This window comes from Triturus cristatus, chromosome 4_1 (genome assembly GCF_964204655.1).
Source record: "Triturus cristatus chromosome 4_1, aTriCri1.1, whole genome shotgun sequence".
NCBI classification, from domain to species: Eukaryota; Metazoa; Chordata; class Amphibia; order Caudata; family Salamandridae; genus Triturus; species Triturus cristatus.
In genome coordinates this window covers 650,341,955-650,360,419 of record NC_140585.1, presented here as the reverse complement: position 1 = coordinate 650,360,419, position 18,465 = coordinate 650,341,955, and the positions used below count along the sequence as shown (strand labels likewise).

Here is an 18,465-nt window from a genome sequence, read left to right as displayed (position 1 = left end):
AAAAAGTTGGCACCACGCCTGTTTTGAAATTGCACACATTTCTCAATTGATGAGAAGTGTCAAGATTTTAAATTTTGCTCAGGAACATCCAGCTAGGAGGGGACGCCTATTACTGCGGATAGGTATTGCAATGCTGAAACAGGAGCAAACGTTTAAAGTGGCCACCAGAGCTTAAGCAACACTTACATTGCAACTCGCAGAAGCACTCTGATTTCAGATGACCTGAGATGTGCTGCTACATAAATATCCTGTTGACTTAGACATTACCTATTGAAAAGCTTCTGGGAATTGCTCTGGATTCATGTTGCAGCAGATGCATTCTCTTTGATGCTGCTGTAGCTTCTTGCAAAGCAGTGCTTAATATGCAAAATAATAAGTGCGAGGGCCCTGACCGGGAGGACACTGTACCTTGCACCACCCATTTCCCTATCAGCGCTGCAAACAGTACCATAACAACTACTAACCATCTCTTTTGACTGCAAGTGCCGCAGTTCAGATTATTTCAGGTCCCCAGTGCTAAATGAATGGCTGGGGAGGCAGGTTGTTAGACCTGGCATCCTTGGCGGGATTTCCCCTGACTTTTTGCCTATACCTCCTGTATTTTTGATGGTGTGCTGGCTTAAATGCTTTGGGCACTTTCCCACTGCTGATCAGTGCCAAAGTGCAAATTCTCCCCGTGTAAATTAATATTTTGATTGGTTCTCCCAGATTGACATACGTGATTTACTAGAAGGTCCTTAGTTAAGGGCACTAAGTGTGCCAGGGCTGGTAAATCAAATGCTACTAGTGGGCCTGCAGAACTGATTGTGCAACTCGCATGAGTAGCCCTGAAAAGATGTCTAAGGCCTGCCGCTGCAGTGCCTGCACACGGTTAGTCAAATGCCATGTCGACCTGGCAAGTGCATCCCCTTTCCAGCCTCTAACCTTCCCTTTTCTTACAGGTTAGTCACCCCTAAGGTAGGCCCAAGGTACTCCTGTTGGCAGGGTACACTGTATGTGAAAGGTAGGACATGCCCTGGTGTGTGTGGCATGTCCTGTTAGTGACCTACTGCATATTTCGTTTTTCACAATTGCAAAGCCACCTATTTCCATAGGGTAGAATGGGGAGTGTGCTTATAACATCTTATAAGCATACCTACCCCTGGGAACAAGGTGGGAACATAACATTTAGTATGCCTGAACTCAGAATGTTAAAATGCACCTTTTAGTGAGGGTGATATTCACATTCTGTGTATGAAAATACCACTTTTAGAAAGTGGGTATTTTCTTGCTTAGCCATTCAGTGTGCCTCTGCTAGGATGTATATTTACTGTCTGGCTGTGAGTGACAGGGGCTGGGGATGTGCACTGGCTCTGGAAAGTTTCGATTAGTCAGGGATGGGCTGAATAGACCTGGGCTGCATTTAGAGTAGGGGGGAAGAGATTCTTTCACCTGAATGGACCTGGTCTGCCTTCCACAATGTGGTCTCCACCTCCTGCCAGGAAACAGCACCAGCACCTGTAGTATAAATTTTGGGGCATGACCCAAGATTTTTAGATCATTCCTGGAATACAAGAGGACCCTCTGCCAATGAGAACAGCTGGAGAGACTGTGGAGAAGTACTGCCCCTGATCTGTGTGCTGTGAGGGGTTAGTCTGCAGTTGCTGTTTCTGCCAAGGAAAGGAGAAGGACTTTGCTGTGTGCTGTGTCCCCTGCTTGAAGGAGATCTCCAAGGGTCTGTGTGTGCTGGCCTCCTGTTCTGAAGTCTCAGAGACACAAAGACTTCACCCCCAGCTCCCCTGAACTCTGCTGTTGTGAGTTCTGACCTGCCAAAAGGTGCCTGTGCCAGTTTTGGGCCTCTGGAGGTTGTTGGGAGCTGGAAGAAAGAAGAAACTTAAAGATCTGCAAAAATCGATGCATCACTCTTGCGGCTGTTTTTCCAATGCATCTCAATGGCGCTAGAAAAATTTCCATGCATCGCCGCACCACTGCGATAACTGCCGCAGTGTCACTAGCTGCTAAAAAATTTGACTCATCGAGGGATCGCAGCTGAAGAAATCTGATACTACGCCGCTGCATCGACTGCCGCCGCATCCTGGATTTCCACGCATCATACCTGTGTGACAAGTCTTCTCGACGCATCGCCCGCAGACTAGAATCATCTAAGAATCAACGCATCACTTCCCCCTATAGACAGGATTCGATGCATCACTTCTCCTGCGTGCAGCAGAACTGTTGCATCGCCTCTCCAAGGTCTTTGTGTTTCCGACTCTTCCCATCACTGCGGCTGTTTTGGCTTGTGAATTTTGACGCAACTTCAGGTACTTTGTGCAAAAGTCTCGCATCCATAATTTTCTATGGTACAAGTTCTTGAAACCTTTTGAAAGTCATATTTTTTACTGTGTATGTTGGATTTTTGTCTTTTTGGTCTTGATTAGTTTAGATAAAGATACTTTATTTTCCTAAACTGGTGTGGTGTCCAGTTGGGGTGTTTTCACTGTGTTACTGTGAGGGTTGGTACAAATACTTGGCACATTGCCTTTGTTATAAGCCTGTCTGATCGTGCCATGCTACCAAGGGTTTTTGAAGGGGTAATCTAAAGTGTGTCACCCCCTCACCCTGACTAGAAGCATGGATCCCTATTTGGACAAAGGTACCTACCTCTGTCAACTAGAGACCCCCATTTCTAACATCGGTATTAGTATTTTTTTATGTATATTTATTCATAAACATCCGTTGTTCTGCTCATCTCTAAATTAGATGAGTGCCAGGATCCTGACCAGGAGTCCTCTGCAGCTTGCATCACCCATTGCCCCGTCACTAAACATCTCTCTCACTTGTAAATGCGACAGTTCAGATTATTCCAGGTCCCCAAAGCTAAAGGAATGACTGGGGAGGGAGGTATTAGTATTTTAGTAATGTAAATTATATTCATAAACATCAGTTCTTCTGCTCATCTCTAAATTAGATGAGCAGTGCCATCATGTGGCAGAGTGTCATAAGTGTGGTGATGACAAGTAAGTGCCAGTGTATAGCACTGGAAACCAATTTGTTGTGGGTGCCGAGCACTGGAAACCTCCAGCTTAAATTAAGCACTGCTGCAAAGTCTATGAGCCCAAAAGCTTAATTTATTCCTCTCCTCCCTTAAATCTCATTAAATTTCAGCCTGATTCCTGAATGTTGCCAAAACCATGACCAAAAAGACCCAAGAGGTTAGTGTGGAAAAAAAGTGTAGTGTTACGTATCTAAGGGCCATATGTAGATAATTTCTATTTACCGATTCATAAATACCGCATTTTACCGATTCGGTATTTATGAATCGGTAAATAGAATGTAGGTAAACATTCGGTAATTATTACCGAATCGGTAATATTCGGTATTACTGATTCGGTATTTACCGAATCGGTAATAATGCATCCCTTCCAATTCATTCCTATGGGCCTGGAGGCCCATAGGAATGAATGGGAAGCCATTCACTATTACCGATTCGGTAAATACCGAATCGGTAATAGGGGGAGCATATTCATGGGTGGCAGGGTGTCACATTGACACCCTGTTGCACCCCTGAATCGTGCATGTGTGCACATGTGGCGCATATACATGCCCTAAGGACATGTATGTCTGCCACATGGCACTTTTCAAAAAGCACAAAATTGCTTTTTAAAAGGTATTCGTTATTTACCATCAACTTGTAGTTGGTGGTAAATAACGAATCCAGATACCAAAAATGCACTCACTTGAGTGCCCCCTACATAGGATTTCAGGATTCGGTAATTTACCAAATCGGTATTTTACCGATTTCCTAAAATTCCGATTCGGTATATTACCGAATCCTGAAATCCAGCCACCTACATCTCAATTGCCTAAATACCGGTCGGTAACGGGATATTTACCGATTTTCGTCCGTTACCGACCGGTATTTAGGTACCTACATATGGACCTAACTCTCTTACGATCATATTTAGCTTTGCAGACTAAAGCAAGCAGAGCCCATACTGTCAATCACAAATAGACTTTATTGTTTTCAGTGTTTATTTTGTGGGATTACAGTGACTAATTCCAGTTAATTCCCAACTTCTCAAAATCAGTGTTTATACATTTTGGCCCCTCAAGAATGTGCAGTTAACTGTGCTTTTCCAGTGGTTCCAAAATACATTCACTGACAACATTTTTGTTGATGCTGGACCAGGTCTAACATGAAATGATATAAATAGGAGTTTTCATTTGTTCACAGATCAGAAGGATCCTTTCTTGTATACCCCCCATTCCACCAGACACAGGTGCCATAGCTGCAGATAGAGTTTGTGTCAAACCACTGCAAGAATAGGAAACCAGAAATGGTAGGAAAAGGACCACTTGTACATACATGACTGTTGCTGCTTAACACACCAATCCATAATACTGTACTCAGAGACCAATGTGCAAAACGTGTTGTGTCCGCAAAATCCACATTCTGCAAAATTACAGGCCTTGAGACTACAACTAGCTTTGAAGGCAACTTTGTTCCAAAAGCAGCTTTAAGCAGCAACTCTGTGCTGCAGCCCTTCCCTCCCAGTCACTGGCAGCAAACACTTGCCTCTCACAGGAACCTAACCCCCTCCAGGTGGCGAGTCGCCCCTCCCCGCTTCCCCACTCTGCTACCCTAAAACACCACTGACAACTTTCTTGGGTGCCTGAAAAGGTCGCAGTTTTATTAGCATGATAACAACTTACACATTTGTATCACATTGATCGTGGTTATGTACATGCTGCATTATTATTGTCCTTGACCCAGTTCTAGCAATCACCTAGGCGAGGAGGGGACCCTTTTTGCGTTCTGTGCTTCCGGGTCTAGGCTTCAGCTTACTACCGATTTGGCGGGTCTCCGTTTGGACCTGTCCGGGCTGCAAGTGCCGTCCCGCTCGCCCTGTGCCCTTTCGTGGGCCCTCCCCTCGCCCAGAGGTCCCTGCCGGCTGGCATCCCAAGGGCCTTTTCTTGCGCATCTGCTCTATTTTCTTGCGATTGGGTCCTTTGCTTTTTGTCTCCTTCTGAGCCCCTGCCGTGAGGCATCCCAAGGGTCATGAGAGAGCATTACCTCTAAACTTTGCTGGCGGCGTGCCGCCCTTTGGCTTGCTCACTGCCCCTGCCGTGCGGCATCCCCAGGGCCCTGTGAGAGCCTCCCATCTATCTTCTACTGAGTTCTTCCCTTTTGTTTGGAAATTTAGTTAGTTTAGCTCCGCTACCCTCCACCGTGCAGCTGCGACGCCCGACTCTTAGGTCCTCAGCTCGGGGAGGGGGGGATTTGTGGCTCCACTGGACCCTGCGTCCCTTTTTATCCCCCCCCCGGCCCCTATGCTCGCCCCCTGATTGGGGGGGTGCATGCCCGTGCCCCCCGGGCCAATCCTGGCCGCGTTGGCCTAGTCCCCATGTAAATTCCCGGAGGGGGTTGGGCGGGGGAGGGCCGCCGCCCCCGGATGGCGTTTTGACCCGGGCCTCTAATGGGTCCGGCTTTGCCTACCCGGCCCGGGTTCTTTCTCTATACAGCTTTTGTAAAATATGCAAAGTTGTAAACCGGACATTCAGCCAAGCTGCCTCTCCAAAATGTCTTTCCTTGCAGCCTACTATATCAGAGAATACTGCTACACTTTCAGTTTCTCACGTCAATGACCTGTTCTGGAAAGCCGGCTCAGTAAGAGTTCTGGAGGCCGCAGAATTCCGGCAACTGCAGGCCGGAAAACATCACAAGCGTGAAATATTGCTGCCATAGAGGGGTACGAGCAGCAAGATTCACTCCGCAGAAGTTGGAGCACGGGGGGCCTAGAACACATCGTGATGTATTAAGCAGACTCGCTGCCCACAGTCTTTGATTATAAAAGGGGCGCGGCCAATTTCTAATTCAAATTTTAAGCCACGTATTTTATTGCAAAATCCTTGTTTACAAAAGGTGTGAGACCTGTTTGAATAAGAACGTTTTGATACTGGGACGCAATTTGCAATGAGTTTAAGTAATTTTCAATAAAACATTCATTCATTCACGTCAATGACCGCAAGTTAAACCCTAGAAAAACAAAATTATTGGCAAGCATGTCACTCAATCTAGAAAAAAAGCGCAGTACGGCCTTTACACACTATACAAGTTACACCTCTACGGAGTAGCTGCCACAGCAAGCTACTAGCATAGAGAGACATAAGGGGGTAGTGTTATCAGAAGAAAAGTTTGTTTATTAACTAAGTGAGGCTCTAAGGACATTTACCTTTGCCTCAGCAAAAATCTCTTTTCTCATTAGATAAAAAATCCTCACCCACAATGTCATCATAGGATGATTTAGCTCATCCAAAATCAATTATCGCCAGGACAGGCTCAACCAAACTTTCAAACATATCGTATGCGGTAATTAGACTTAATCTCACCCTCACACACTTTACTATTGTCAAAGATCTATCCTAGAAACTATTTCTTGTTATCTGTAACAAGATTTAAAAAATTGAATAGCAGGTGTTTCGAGATTGTTATTGTCTCTACTTGCAGGAATTAGTAATTTTTAGTGTTGATGTGTTTCAACCACATTTTACAGTTGTTGGAAATTGTGGTTCCAGTTGATGGGATTTAAACCCTACTCAAACAGCAACCAGAATCTCTGTCAGGGTGAAACACAGGCACACCTCAAATTAACCTGTCCTTAAACGTTGGGTAGCTTGGCGCAAAAGCAATCAGGCTTAACTTAAAGGCAATGTGTCAAGAATGTATGCAGCACTTCAAACAGTAAAAAAGTGACAGCAGAAAGAAAAATCGCACACAAATGTTAAAAAAGTGGAGTAAAATTGAATAAATTATTTGACACCAAAATGACAAAAATCTAATTAGTAGAACTGGATATGTGCTATTTTAAAGAATTTAGGTAAGTAAGGCGCCTTAAAAGCACAAAGCGTCACTCGCTGTTATCTGGTTGTGTGAGACTGGGTGAAAGTCAAGTTCAAGCTGACTGCAATGGAGTGCGGGCCATATAGGTTAGTCTTGCTAAAAGAGTTACCTGCTAGGGTCCTATTTGCTGTGGAGGGGGTCACTGATAGTCATTGATGTAGCACTAAGATCAGGCGGAGCATCCCAGACAGTCATCACTGTAGCTCAAAGATCCTGTCCGGCATCGTGGACAGTTGTTACTGGAGCTTTGCATTGGTGGTCCCGCAAACTGTTGATGCTGTAGCACAACACACACATATTGCAATGTCAGGCATCATTGGTGGTCGCTGTGGTGCGAAGAGTCAAGTTCACCAGAGCTTCACGTTGGTGGGCAGCAAGATCTACAGACCTCTTCGTGAAGGATTTCTCCTTTTCATTGAAGAGGAGCTCAACAAGTGCAGGACCTGAGAGGCACCTGCTGGGGGGTAGTAACTCACTGCAGCAGAGGCCCCCAAGGCTCAGGAAGGTTCAGTTGCAGGTCCAAGCAGCAGGGTTTTGGGCAGTTGCAGGGAGCATCTGGAACGTGTTATGTCCCAGTCAGTCAGCTGGTCCTTGGAGTCACTTCAGCCTGGGATGAAGGATGCAGGTCCAGCCTTCCTTCTCAGAAGAGCAGTAGAGTAGCAGGGCAGCAAAGTGACATTCCTTACGGCAACAAAGCAGCACAGCACTCCATCTTCTGTACTATCCACAGGCCAAGGTGTGTACTGAAGAGTTGGGTCTGAGGGTCCAATATTTATCCCTAGTACCCACTTGAAGTAGGGGACGTTTCTAGAGAATTCCCTTTGAACTCCATGAAGTTTCCTGTCTCCCCTGCCATGGTTCCAATCTGGCTGCATGAATAATGCAGTGGTGACAAGTCCTTTTTGTGAAGGCAGGGCACAGTCTATTTAGTTTTTAAGTGAGGCTGTACCCACCACCCCCTATCCTACTAGTTTATGGCCCATCCAGGCACACCTAATCCCTCTATTGTGGGCCTGTCTGGGAGGAATAAACAAATTCCATCTGCCAACTAGACCCAGTCAGGTGACCCAGGAACCTGCTGCAGGCACCACATAGGGCAGGAAATTGGCAAGTTTCTAAAAGTGTCATTTTCCAAATTGTACCTTAAAATCTTAATATCTGACTTACCATTAAAGGGTGTCTCCTATTAAAATTTCTCAGACACCAAACATGACATTCTGATCTGCGCCCAATTGAAAGTTTGTGACTAAGGAGTCAGATCCGGCCGGCATGCTCTTCAGTTTCAATATCTCCCCTACGAGTGAGAAAGCGGCACTTACTAAACTATTCCCAGAGTGTGGGAGAATTGTTTTGCATCCTTTGACTGGGGTAATTGCTTTTCCTTTCACATAGAGAGATTAATATAATTTGACTCTCTTATACTGTTTTGCAAAGTCTCCTGTACGTGGTTTAGGCTCAGAGAAAGCAGATCAAAATTAATACTGCATGCAGGAGACTTCTTCTTGATCTGTTGGGCGCTTGAATACTTATTGAACAAGAAATTTGTATTTGGTGCTCAGATGGGACACGAGCATTAGCCGTGCCCGTAATTATGACACAGGTACGTGCTTATTGAATGCAGTTCCTTGAGACTTTCTTTTGAAGCTGCGTTTGACACATCTATGGTTGTGGGTCTCTATGCCCCAATTCCTTTGTGTCTCCTACTATTATTCTGTCCTGATAATGACTCCAACCTAAATAATTGTGCCAAGGGAGTCAAAACATCGACAACAACATATGAGGACAGATTTTTTTATTTGAGTGTGGTTTTTGACACTCATGTTTTGAGTGCCATCTGTAATAACATACTGTCCCAATCAGTCACATGTATATATTTCTGTATATAGCACAAGCACACTTTTTTTGTCACTATACTCACCTTCACTGTGCAGTCACTTTATAGGAATAATACAAACGCTGTGCCATATGATTATGGACTCTTATAACATTATATGAATAAGATGAACAAAATAAATGCATTTATCGCTTAACTGAAATAGGCTGCAGAAGAGTTTCTTTACATCACTATTGCTGAGGGAGTCCAAGGTTTGCACTTCCCCCATAGAGACCACCTTTTCTTGATAATCCCAATTGAAAGTTAGCACTTATTAAATGCAATGAGGCAACTCAATGCTATCATAAGGGAGAAGTAGGCCGTGCTGTAGTGAAAAACAAATTAAAGAGCTTTTCACTATCAGCACATGTAAAACTTAAAATTACATGTCCAATGATTTGAAAACACTGCACCCTGGGCTGTTTCAGCCCTACCCCAGGAATGACCAATATGTGTTAAAAAGTAAGCCTGGGTGGAGTTCGGAGCTCCACGAAGTGCAAAAAAACCTCTGCTGCACTACGCGGAGCTCCGTGAGCGTCGGAGTTTCTTTAGATAAATGCAGTTGGTGGTGATTTTCAGTGCCAGGTGCTTGTCCTCACTGTGCAATCATCGTGAATGGCATCATGCACAGCGCAAGCAGGCGCTGCTTCTTTCTGGCGCTCAAGTAGATTTTTACTCGAGCTGCAGCTTTCTCAATGCGAGCGGGCAGTTTCTCAACGTGAGCGGTCGCAAGCATACCCGACCACTCGCAATGAGTAATCTGATTGCCCGCATTGAGAAATCTCGCCGGGAGGTTGATTTTCCGTGCTCACCAACTTGAGGTTGGCAATCGCGAGCAAGGAAAAAATCTCGCCAGGAGGTGGATTTTCTCACTTGTGCTCGCCAACGTTGACGTTGATGAACGGGAGCGAGGGAAAAACTCTGCTCCACAACTTTAGTATTTTTTAATGAATTAATTAATAATTTGTTGTTAATAATTTTAACTAATTAAATGCCAATGAATTATGGTAATTGTGTAAATAATTTTAGGTGTGTGTTGTATGTATAGGTGTAAATGGATGGACGAGTGGGAAGTAATTTGTTTTTAATTGATGATTCAATAATTAGTTGTTAAATTTAATTAATTAGTAAATATTTATGGTAATTGTGTAATTGATTTTAGGTGTCTGTTGTGGTGTTTAAAGGTGTAAATGGTGGGAAGTAATTTATTTTTAATTGATGAATTAATAATTAGTTGATCATTTATTTAAATTAATTAATTAGTAATCAATTATGGTAATTGTGTAGTTATTTTTATGTGTGTGTTGTGTTTATAGGTGGGAAGTAATTTATTTTTGATTGATGAATTAATAATTAGTTGTTAATTCATTTAAAATAATTAATTAAAAAATAAATATGGTAATTGTGTAATTAGTTGTAGGTGTGTGTTGTGTACATTATAGTGTTAAAGCATGTGTATTCAATGATTTTTTAATTATTATTAATAATGGTTTAATCGATTATTAATTTTGTTAATTATGAAAATAACTTTAAATACAACTTTTTAAGTGTTTTTTTTATTGGTGTGGTGTTATAGTGTAGGAAATAAAATAAACATTTATGTTTTATATATTCTTTTTGTATGTTAAAATTTGCTCCTTCAAATAATTATTGCTTTTAAATGTGTTTATTAATTTATTTTATATAATATTTCTAGCTTTTTGTTATATGTAATTTATATTATAATGTTCTTTTTATATGTTTAATATTTTTAAATGTATATTTTTTAATATTGTTTATTTTTTGTATTTAAAAAAAGTCTATTGTTTTAATGTTATTAGTAATTTTTGTTTCTCTGCTATCCAGCACTTTCCCTACTGTTGCACTCACTGGAGTGGGAATAGTAATTTGTACTCCTCTGATATCCAGCATCTTCCCTACTGTTGCACTAGCTGGAGTGGGAATAGTCATTTTTACACTTCCGTTATCTAGCACTTCCATTTTCCCTACTGTTGCACTCATTGGAGTGGAAATAGTAATTCTTTCCTCTCCACTATCTAACACTTTTCCTACTGTTTCACTCACTGGAGTGGGAATAGTATTGTTTACTCCTCCGCTAACCAGCACTTTCCCTACTGTTAAACTCACTGTAGTGGGAATAGTAATTTTTACCCGTCTGCTATCCAACACTTTTCCTATTGTTGCACTCACCGGAATAGGAATAGTAATTTTTACCCCTCCGCTTTCCAGCACTTTGCCTACTGTTGCCTTGATTGGAGTGGAAATAGTAATTTTTACCCCTTCGCTATCACAGTTTGAAAAATAAAAGCCAACCATTTCATTTTGCACAACGGATGATTAAACATTGCTACTTTAAACAAATTATTATGTTTAGGTAATACGGAATTAGTTTGAAATGTTAGCGAAATATGACTGCATTGTGAACATAAATTGTTCTTCGGCCATGTTCGTCGATGTACTTTCTTGTATTAAGCAGTGTACTGTACGGAATTACTGAAGAATGCTAGTCTGTTTTTACAGTATTCAAAAACTAACATGCTGTTCTATTTTGCATATACATTTCAGGTGTATTTTAGTTTTAAAACAAAACATATTCTTACTTTTTGTTAGTATACATATTTACCACATAAGTTTCATTGATATTTTAAATCCTAGTAAAATTCTAATTTTAATATATAACTATATTATTTTCATCCCACAGATCACACATAATAACAGATTATATGGGCATCAGGAATCAGACCTTCATGAAAATAGCAGCAGTTGGAACTTGGATGGGAGACTTTGTCACAGCTTGGATGGTGAGGAAATAAATCACATAATGAAAACTCTCGATACAAAAATGTTATGTCAAATAAAAATACACAGCTCAGAAAAAAACAGTAGAGATAGTTTAAGACTTTTAATATGACAAAGGTATAGTGCATTAGCATGCGGAAACATACCGATGTGTGATCTCCTATATTAGGCAACACACGGTTAACTGATGTAATCAGAAGGAATTTCTAAGTATATTTTCATGTAAGGTTGTGCACTGGGTGTGGAGGTATTGGGGCAAATGAACCAATAGTTTCACAGCTAATTTCAGAAACTAGAAAGCAAAGATGCTTTGCACCATTGAATTCAGAAAGAATACTAGCTGCAATTTCCACGCACAATAGATTTGGCAAACATGCCAGTAAAGCACAATTAAGCCAAACTAAAAGAAATCTTGAACAGAGGCACTGTAGTAAGTGCACTAAGCAACAAACAGATGTGAATGCAAAGTATTGTTTTTCCATTTATAACAGGTTGAAAAATTAAATTGGCAGATGTCTTCGATATTTCTTTTGACTCTTACCAAAATTTCAAATTCCAATTTCAAAATGCAAAATTGCCTTTAGAGAATGAATCGCAACTGAAGATATTGAATAACATGACCTGAAGCAAAGTAATTGTCAGAATTTGGGTTATTAATTTGGGGAAGCAGTGACCCTGACCAACTCAATAAAATAATTTGCAGGGGCACTTGGTGTGGTGGTAAGGGGGAGTTCCTCTTGTAGTTATGGCAGAAGCAGTAGGCAATCCCCAGAGAAATGTGTGTTAAATTGAAGCAGTGCAAACATTTGTAAAATAAAGAACATAAATTCCAAAACCAATTCTAAAAAATGTAAACAGATGTAATTAGCAAAAAAATCATTAACATCTGAAGTGGGCAACTGGAGATATGAATTATTGAATATTTAAGGCAAAACACACCTAAAACAAATAAAGTACCTGCTTCCACACCCTGAAGATGCTGAGGAAGATCTTCAAATGGTTCCCAAGCAACACAAGAAAAACTGTTACTCATGTCCTAGTCAACAGCAAGTTGGACCATGCGAACACTCTCTATGCCTGGATCACCAAACAACTCACTAGAACACTACAGACAATCCAGAACTCAGCAGCCAGACTCATCCTCAACCTCCCACACATAACTCACATTTCACCACACCTTAGGGAATTACACTAGCCTCCAATCCACAGCCATGGTACTGCCTAAATAGAATTACGGAGTATCATTAAGTAACCACAAGTATATTGTGTATACACATTAGGTGTGCACTTTACTGTATCCTCAGTCTAGGATTTATTGGGAGTGGTACGCACGGGGCTGGACCCCGTGTAGTCCTGATGAAGAGCTTGTAGGGGACAGCTCGAAACATGTTGACACAGACGCATACTAGGGGAACCAAACTCATTAAGGTCAAGTTTCTCCATGGTATTAACCCCTGATTTTAACCATACCAGCTAGGGGTGGGAATAAAATAGTAGCTCACTAGTTAAGTATTTTAAGACTTATCGTCTTTCCACTCCACATCACTGCACCTCACATAGTCCATAACTAAGTGCTCCTATGTAGTTTGCAAGTTGCAGCGCGCCTCAATCCATAGAGGATTGAGAGGAACCCCAATGATGAAGCATGCCACCTAGGAGAAACCCTGAGGGTGAGGGGTCTCTAGAAAAAGAGTCTTTTTTCTAGTAAGGTGGTTACAACGAACTTTTGTTTAATCCTAGTTCCCCCATAGGTTAGTTTTTTCCAGTATACTCGATTTTTGTGAAACTATACACATTGGTGCCGATCACGATCCGGTAAAAAATGTCCCCGTGCGACTCGTATCGGGTCTTTTTACCGTACGAATCGTACAAGTGCCGTACGAACTGGCAATCACGATTCGCAAGGTAAAAAGTCCATACGAACCGCACTGGGAATCATTCCCCACACGTCCTCGGGTCGGAAAATGTGTCCGACACGTCCTCGGACGATTTACCTTACAAACGTAAAAATCCAAGTCCGACCGAGGAATCACGATCCATCCCGTGCGTCCGAGCCAACAACCGTATGGAAAAAACACCGTCCGCATCGAACACCTATAGCAACCATGGAGACATGTGCCCGCATACGCGCCCAACACTCCCCCCAGCCCCCGTACGTCCGACACGTACCCCCCGTATATGTATACCCCCACCCGTCTAGGTACACCCCAGTACGTTCCAGTCGTACCCCCACCCCAGCACGTGTCGTACCACCGTCCATGTACACCCCAGTACGTTCGAGCCCCACCCCCACCCCAGTACGTGTCATACCCCCGGTGTACCTACACCCCAGTACGTTCCAGTCGTACCCCCACCCCAGTACGTGTCGTACCAACGTCAATGTACACCCCCCACCCCTGTACGTGTCATAGCCCCGTCTACCTACACCCCAGTACGTTCCAGTCGTACCCCCACCCCAGTACGTGTCATACCCCCCGTGTACCTACACCCCAGTACGTTCCAGTCGTACCCCCACCCCAGTACGTGTCATACCCCCGTGTACCTACACCCCAGTACGTTCCAGTCGTACCCCCACCCCAGTACGTGTCGTACCACCGTCAATGTACACCCCCCCACCCCTGTACGTGTCGTACCACCGTCAATGTACACCCCCCTCCCTGTACGTGTCGTACCACCGTCAATGTACACCCCCCCCTGTACGTGTCGTACCACCGTCAATGTACACCCCCCCCTGTACGTGTCGTACCACCGTCCATGTACACCCCAGTACGTTCCAGTCGTACCCCCACCCCAGTATGTGTTGTACCACCGTCAATGTACACCCCCCCCTGTACGTGTCGTACCACCGTCAATGTACACCCCCCCCTGTACGTGTCGTACCACCGTCAATGTACACCCCCCCATCCCTGTACGTGTCGTACCACCGTCAATGTACACCCCCCCCTGTACGTGTCGCACCACCGTCTATGTACACCCCAGTACGTTCGAGCCCCACCCCCACCCCAGTACGTGTCATACCCCCCGTGTACCTACACCCCAGTACGTTCCAGTCGTACCCCCACCCCAGTACGTGTCGTACCACCGTCCATGTACACCCCAGTACGTTCCAGTCGTACCCCCACCCCAGTACGTGTCATACCCCCGTGTACCTACACCCCAGTACTTTCCAGTCGTACCCCCACCCCAGTACGTGTCGTACCACCGTCAATGTACACCCCCCCCTGTACGTGTCGTACCACCGTCAATGTACACCCCCCCCCTGTACGTGTCGTACTACCGTCCATGTACACCCCAGTACGGTCGAGCCCCACCCCCACCCCAGTACGTGTCATACCCCCCGTGTACCTACACCCCAGTACGTTCCAGTCGTACCCCCACCCCAGTACGTGTCGTACCACCGTCCATGTACACCCCAGTACGTTCCAGTCGTACCCCCACCCCAGTACGTGTCATACCCCCGTGTACCTACACCCCAGTACTTTCCAGTCGTACCCCCACCCCAGTACGTGTCGTACCACCGTCAATGTACACCCCCCCCCTGTACGTGTCGTACCACCGTCAATGTACACCCCCCCCCCTGTACGTGTCGTACAACCGTCCATGTACACCCCAGTACGGTCGAGCCCCACCCCCACCCCAGTACGTGTCATACCCCCGTGTACCTACACCCCAGTACGTTCCAGTCGTACCCCCACCCCAGTACGTGTCATACCCCCGCGTACCTACACCCCAGTACGTTCCAGTCGTACCCCCACCCCAGTACGTGTCATACCCCCGTGAACCTACACCCCAGTACGTTCCAGTCGTACCCCCACCCCAGTACGTGTCGTACCACCGTGAACCTACACCCCAGTAGTTCCTGGCGCACCCCCAACACAACCTCCTAAGTACGGAGCGCACCCCATGCCCCAACATCACGACCGCATGTACGAGTCGTACAAAGCCACACACAAGGACATAATCGTACAACCAAATGGCCCATGTACACACCGTACACACGCTCAAAACGCACGTACACAACCAGGACAAAATAAAACAACACAAGAATACACCATTCGAAAGGCACACAGCCACTAAACATGGCCAACAACCACTAAAATAACACAATCACTGACCTGCAACTGCCAAAAACAAACAGAGGCCCAATACACCACCACTCCTTATAACACACCCACCCAAAATTCAAAAACTGCCACACCCACCCATGGACCAATAAAAAGGGCCCACACACACAAACCATGAGCCTTTGCAACAGACTCACTGCTGCCAGACACCACAGAACCAGACTACAAGCTACACCACACCTTACACTTGCACACCTTCACACGACCACCCTCACAAACACCCTCTCATCACATTCACACACACACACAACCATCCACACCCCCCCCCAACATCCACACACCCCCCACACCCACACCATCCCCACCCACACCCCTCACCATGCCCACTACCAAGAATCCAAAGTTCAGTCACCGAGAGTTGGAGGTCCTTGTTGATCAAATCCTCAGAGTCGAGCCACAGATCTTTGGAACATTGGTCAGAAGCACCAGTCAGGCAGCCAAAACAGCCATGTGGCAGACCATCGTCGATGCTGTGAATGCTGTTGCGGACACCAGGAGGACCAAGCAGGATTGCCAGAACAGGTGGTACGATCTGCGGAGGAGGGTCAGAGCCAAGAGGCAGGAGGAACACGACCAGGCCAATGCCACCGGAGGAGGGCCCTCCCGCAGAGCCGTACAGTACCATCCCTGGGAGGAGAGGGTGATGGCCATACTGCCGGTGGAGGCAGTTGAAGGAGTAGAAGGACTCCGAGACCCGGGTGAGTACACAAACAACGCACCTCACATGGGGGGAACTGCAACCACAACCAAAATTACTAACAGGCACGCAACCACCACAAGCCATCGTATGACTCAACCACAATCCATGAGCAGGCACATGCCACTGCTGCCACCATGCCCCATGCACCCAGCTGGACAATGTCAAGTCACAGGCCACAGAAGACAACAACACATGACAAGGTAACCCGGATGGCGGGAGGCTGGGCACAAAAAATCACATAGTGCGACTCCAAAGCAGACAACAATGCCCTCTGCCCATATGGCCTAGGTCACAGCCAGACAAACACTGTGTCCCAACACAGGAATGACTTGCCAGCAAATGGCGGACGCCTTGCATCAACACATGGGGGTGAAGGCACTGTTTTGCACATGACAGCAGCTAATGAACAGCCAACATTGTGAAAGAGTGGCAGCACACACCACCACAGCAGCAGCGCACAGACACACAGCAGACAAAATGGGTGCCTGGAGATCAGAAACAAAATCACATCAACAGGCCAAGGGCCACTCAAAGATCTGCTAACAGTGTGTGCCCAGGAAGCTGGGCCAAGGTGACAGAGGGTGACACACGGAGGGAGGGAGAGGGGGACACAGAGGGAGGGAGAGGGGGACAGAGAGGGAGGGAGAGGGGGACAGAGAGGGAGGGAGAGGGGGACAGAGAAGGAGGGAGACACAGGAAGACGGACAGAGGGAGGAGGCTGACACACAGAGGGAGGGAGAGGGGGACAGAGAGGGAGGGGAGGGGGACAGAGAGGGAGGGAGAGGGGGACAGAGAGGGAGGGAGAGGGGGACAGAGAAGGAGGGAGACACAGGAAGACGGACAGAGGGAGGAGGCTGACACACAGAGGGAGGGAGAGGGGGACAGAGAGGGAGGGAGAGGGGGACAGAGAGGGAGGGAGAGGGGGACAGAGAGGGAGGGAGAGGGGGACAGAGAAGGAGGGAGACACAGGGAGAGCAAATCAGTCCTTTGGTGTGTGGGAATGTCTGCTCGTAAGCAGGTGGACTGCGTGCATGTAGACAAGGGTGGCCAGTGCCAGAACCCCCCCTCTTCATCATGGCAAAACGCAGGGCCATGTCACAACCTGTACACGAGCACAAGGACAGCCACCTGCATCATATAAGTGTGTGGATCCACTCCATGTGCACATGTACAGTGCTACAAGGAAGGCGCAAATGCATGGCTCGCCACACCTGCACACTCCACTGCTGACTGCAGTCACACTTGACGCAGCAAGTAAGACTGTGCCACACATAGTTAAAGGGGCCAAATTGGTGCCCAAGGGACACACCCATGCACAAGTGCACTGTGAGTGGAATGCAAGACAGATCCTAATTCCAAGAGGAAATGTGCCAACTTTGAAACGGATGAAACATGGATGTTGCATGGACCAAAATTAACATTTTCTCTCTCACACACAGGTCAACGTCGTGCTGCACCCCCCAACACTGGGGGGAAACACTCACAGGACCCGGATCTGCAGGAGACCGATCCCACCGGCAGCGACCACTCTCACCACTCTGCGGACGACCCCGACCGACCTGGCCCCTCTGGTGTCCAACCACCTGCAGCACCTGCGTCAGGTACAACCGTGCCAACCACCACCCCCACTCCTGCCACATCCCAGGAGACACCCAGGATCCCTGCCCCAACACCACAATGCAGCCAGGCTCGCCAGGAGGGACACGGTGTCCCGGGCACCCAGGAGGAGGCAGGCGACAACGCCAATGCCACCCCTCAGGGGTCCCGGAGACCCGATGTGCCCACAAGTGCAGGCCAGACGCAAGTGGGCAGGGGTGGTGGGAGTGGAGGACGGCGGAGGCGCGAGCCTGACCAGTTGGCTGGGGATCCGGTATTTTCCCATGTCCGTAACATCCTGGACTCATACCGGCAGGACACCACGGGCATGGCCCAGGTTGTGTCCGTCCTCGAGGGGATCAAGGTCCAGCAGGCCCAGCAACATGCGGAGCTAATAGCCTGTCTACAGGTACACCAACGGAGGATGGAGGACAGACAGGCTGAGCAAGTGACGGCGTTCCAGGGGATTCACGCTACACTCCGTCGGATGGCC

The 18,465-nt window shown here is 46.2% G+C and overlaps 1 protein-coding gene across 1 annotated transcript in view; it reads left to right on the top strand.

Moving 5' to 3' along the window:
• The window catches only part of TMEM117 (transmembrane protein 117), a 1,887,095-nt gene that overhangs the window by 932,723 nt on the left and 935,907 nt on the right, over positions 1-18,465 (top strand). Inside the window, exon 4 of the mRNA XM_085653044.1 lies at positions 11,455-11,554. Coding sequence (XP_085509170.1) covers positions 11,455-11,554 — 100 coding nt within the window. The remainder of the gene's footprint in view (positions 1-11,454; positions 11,555-18,465) is intronic.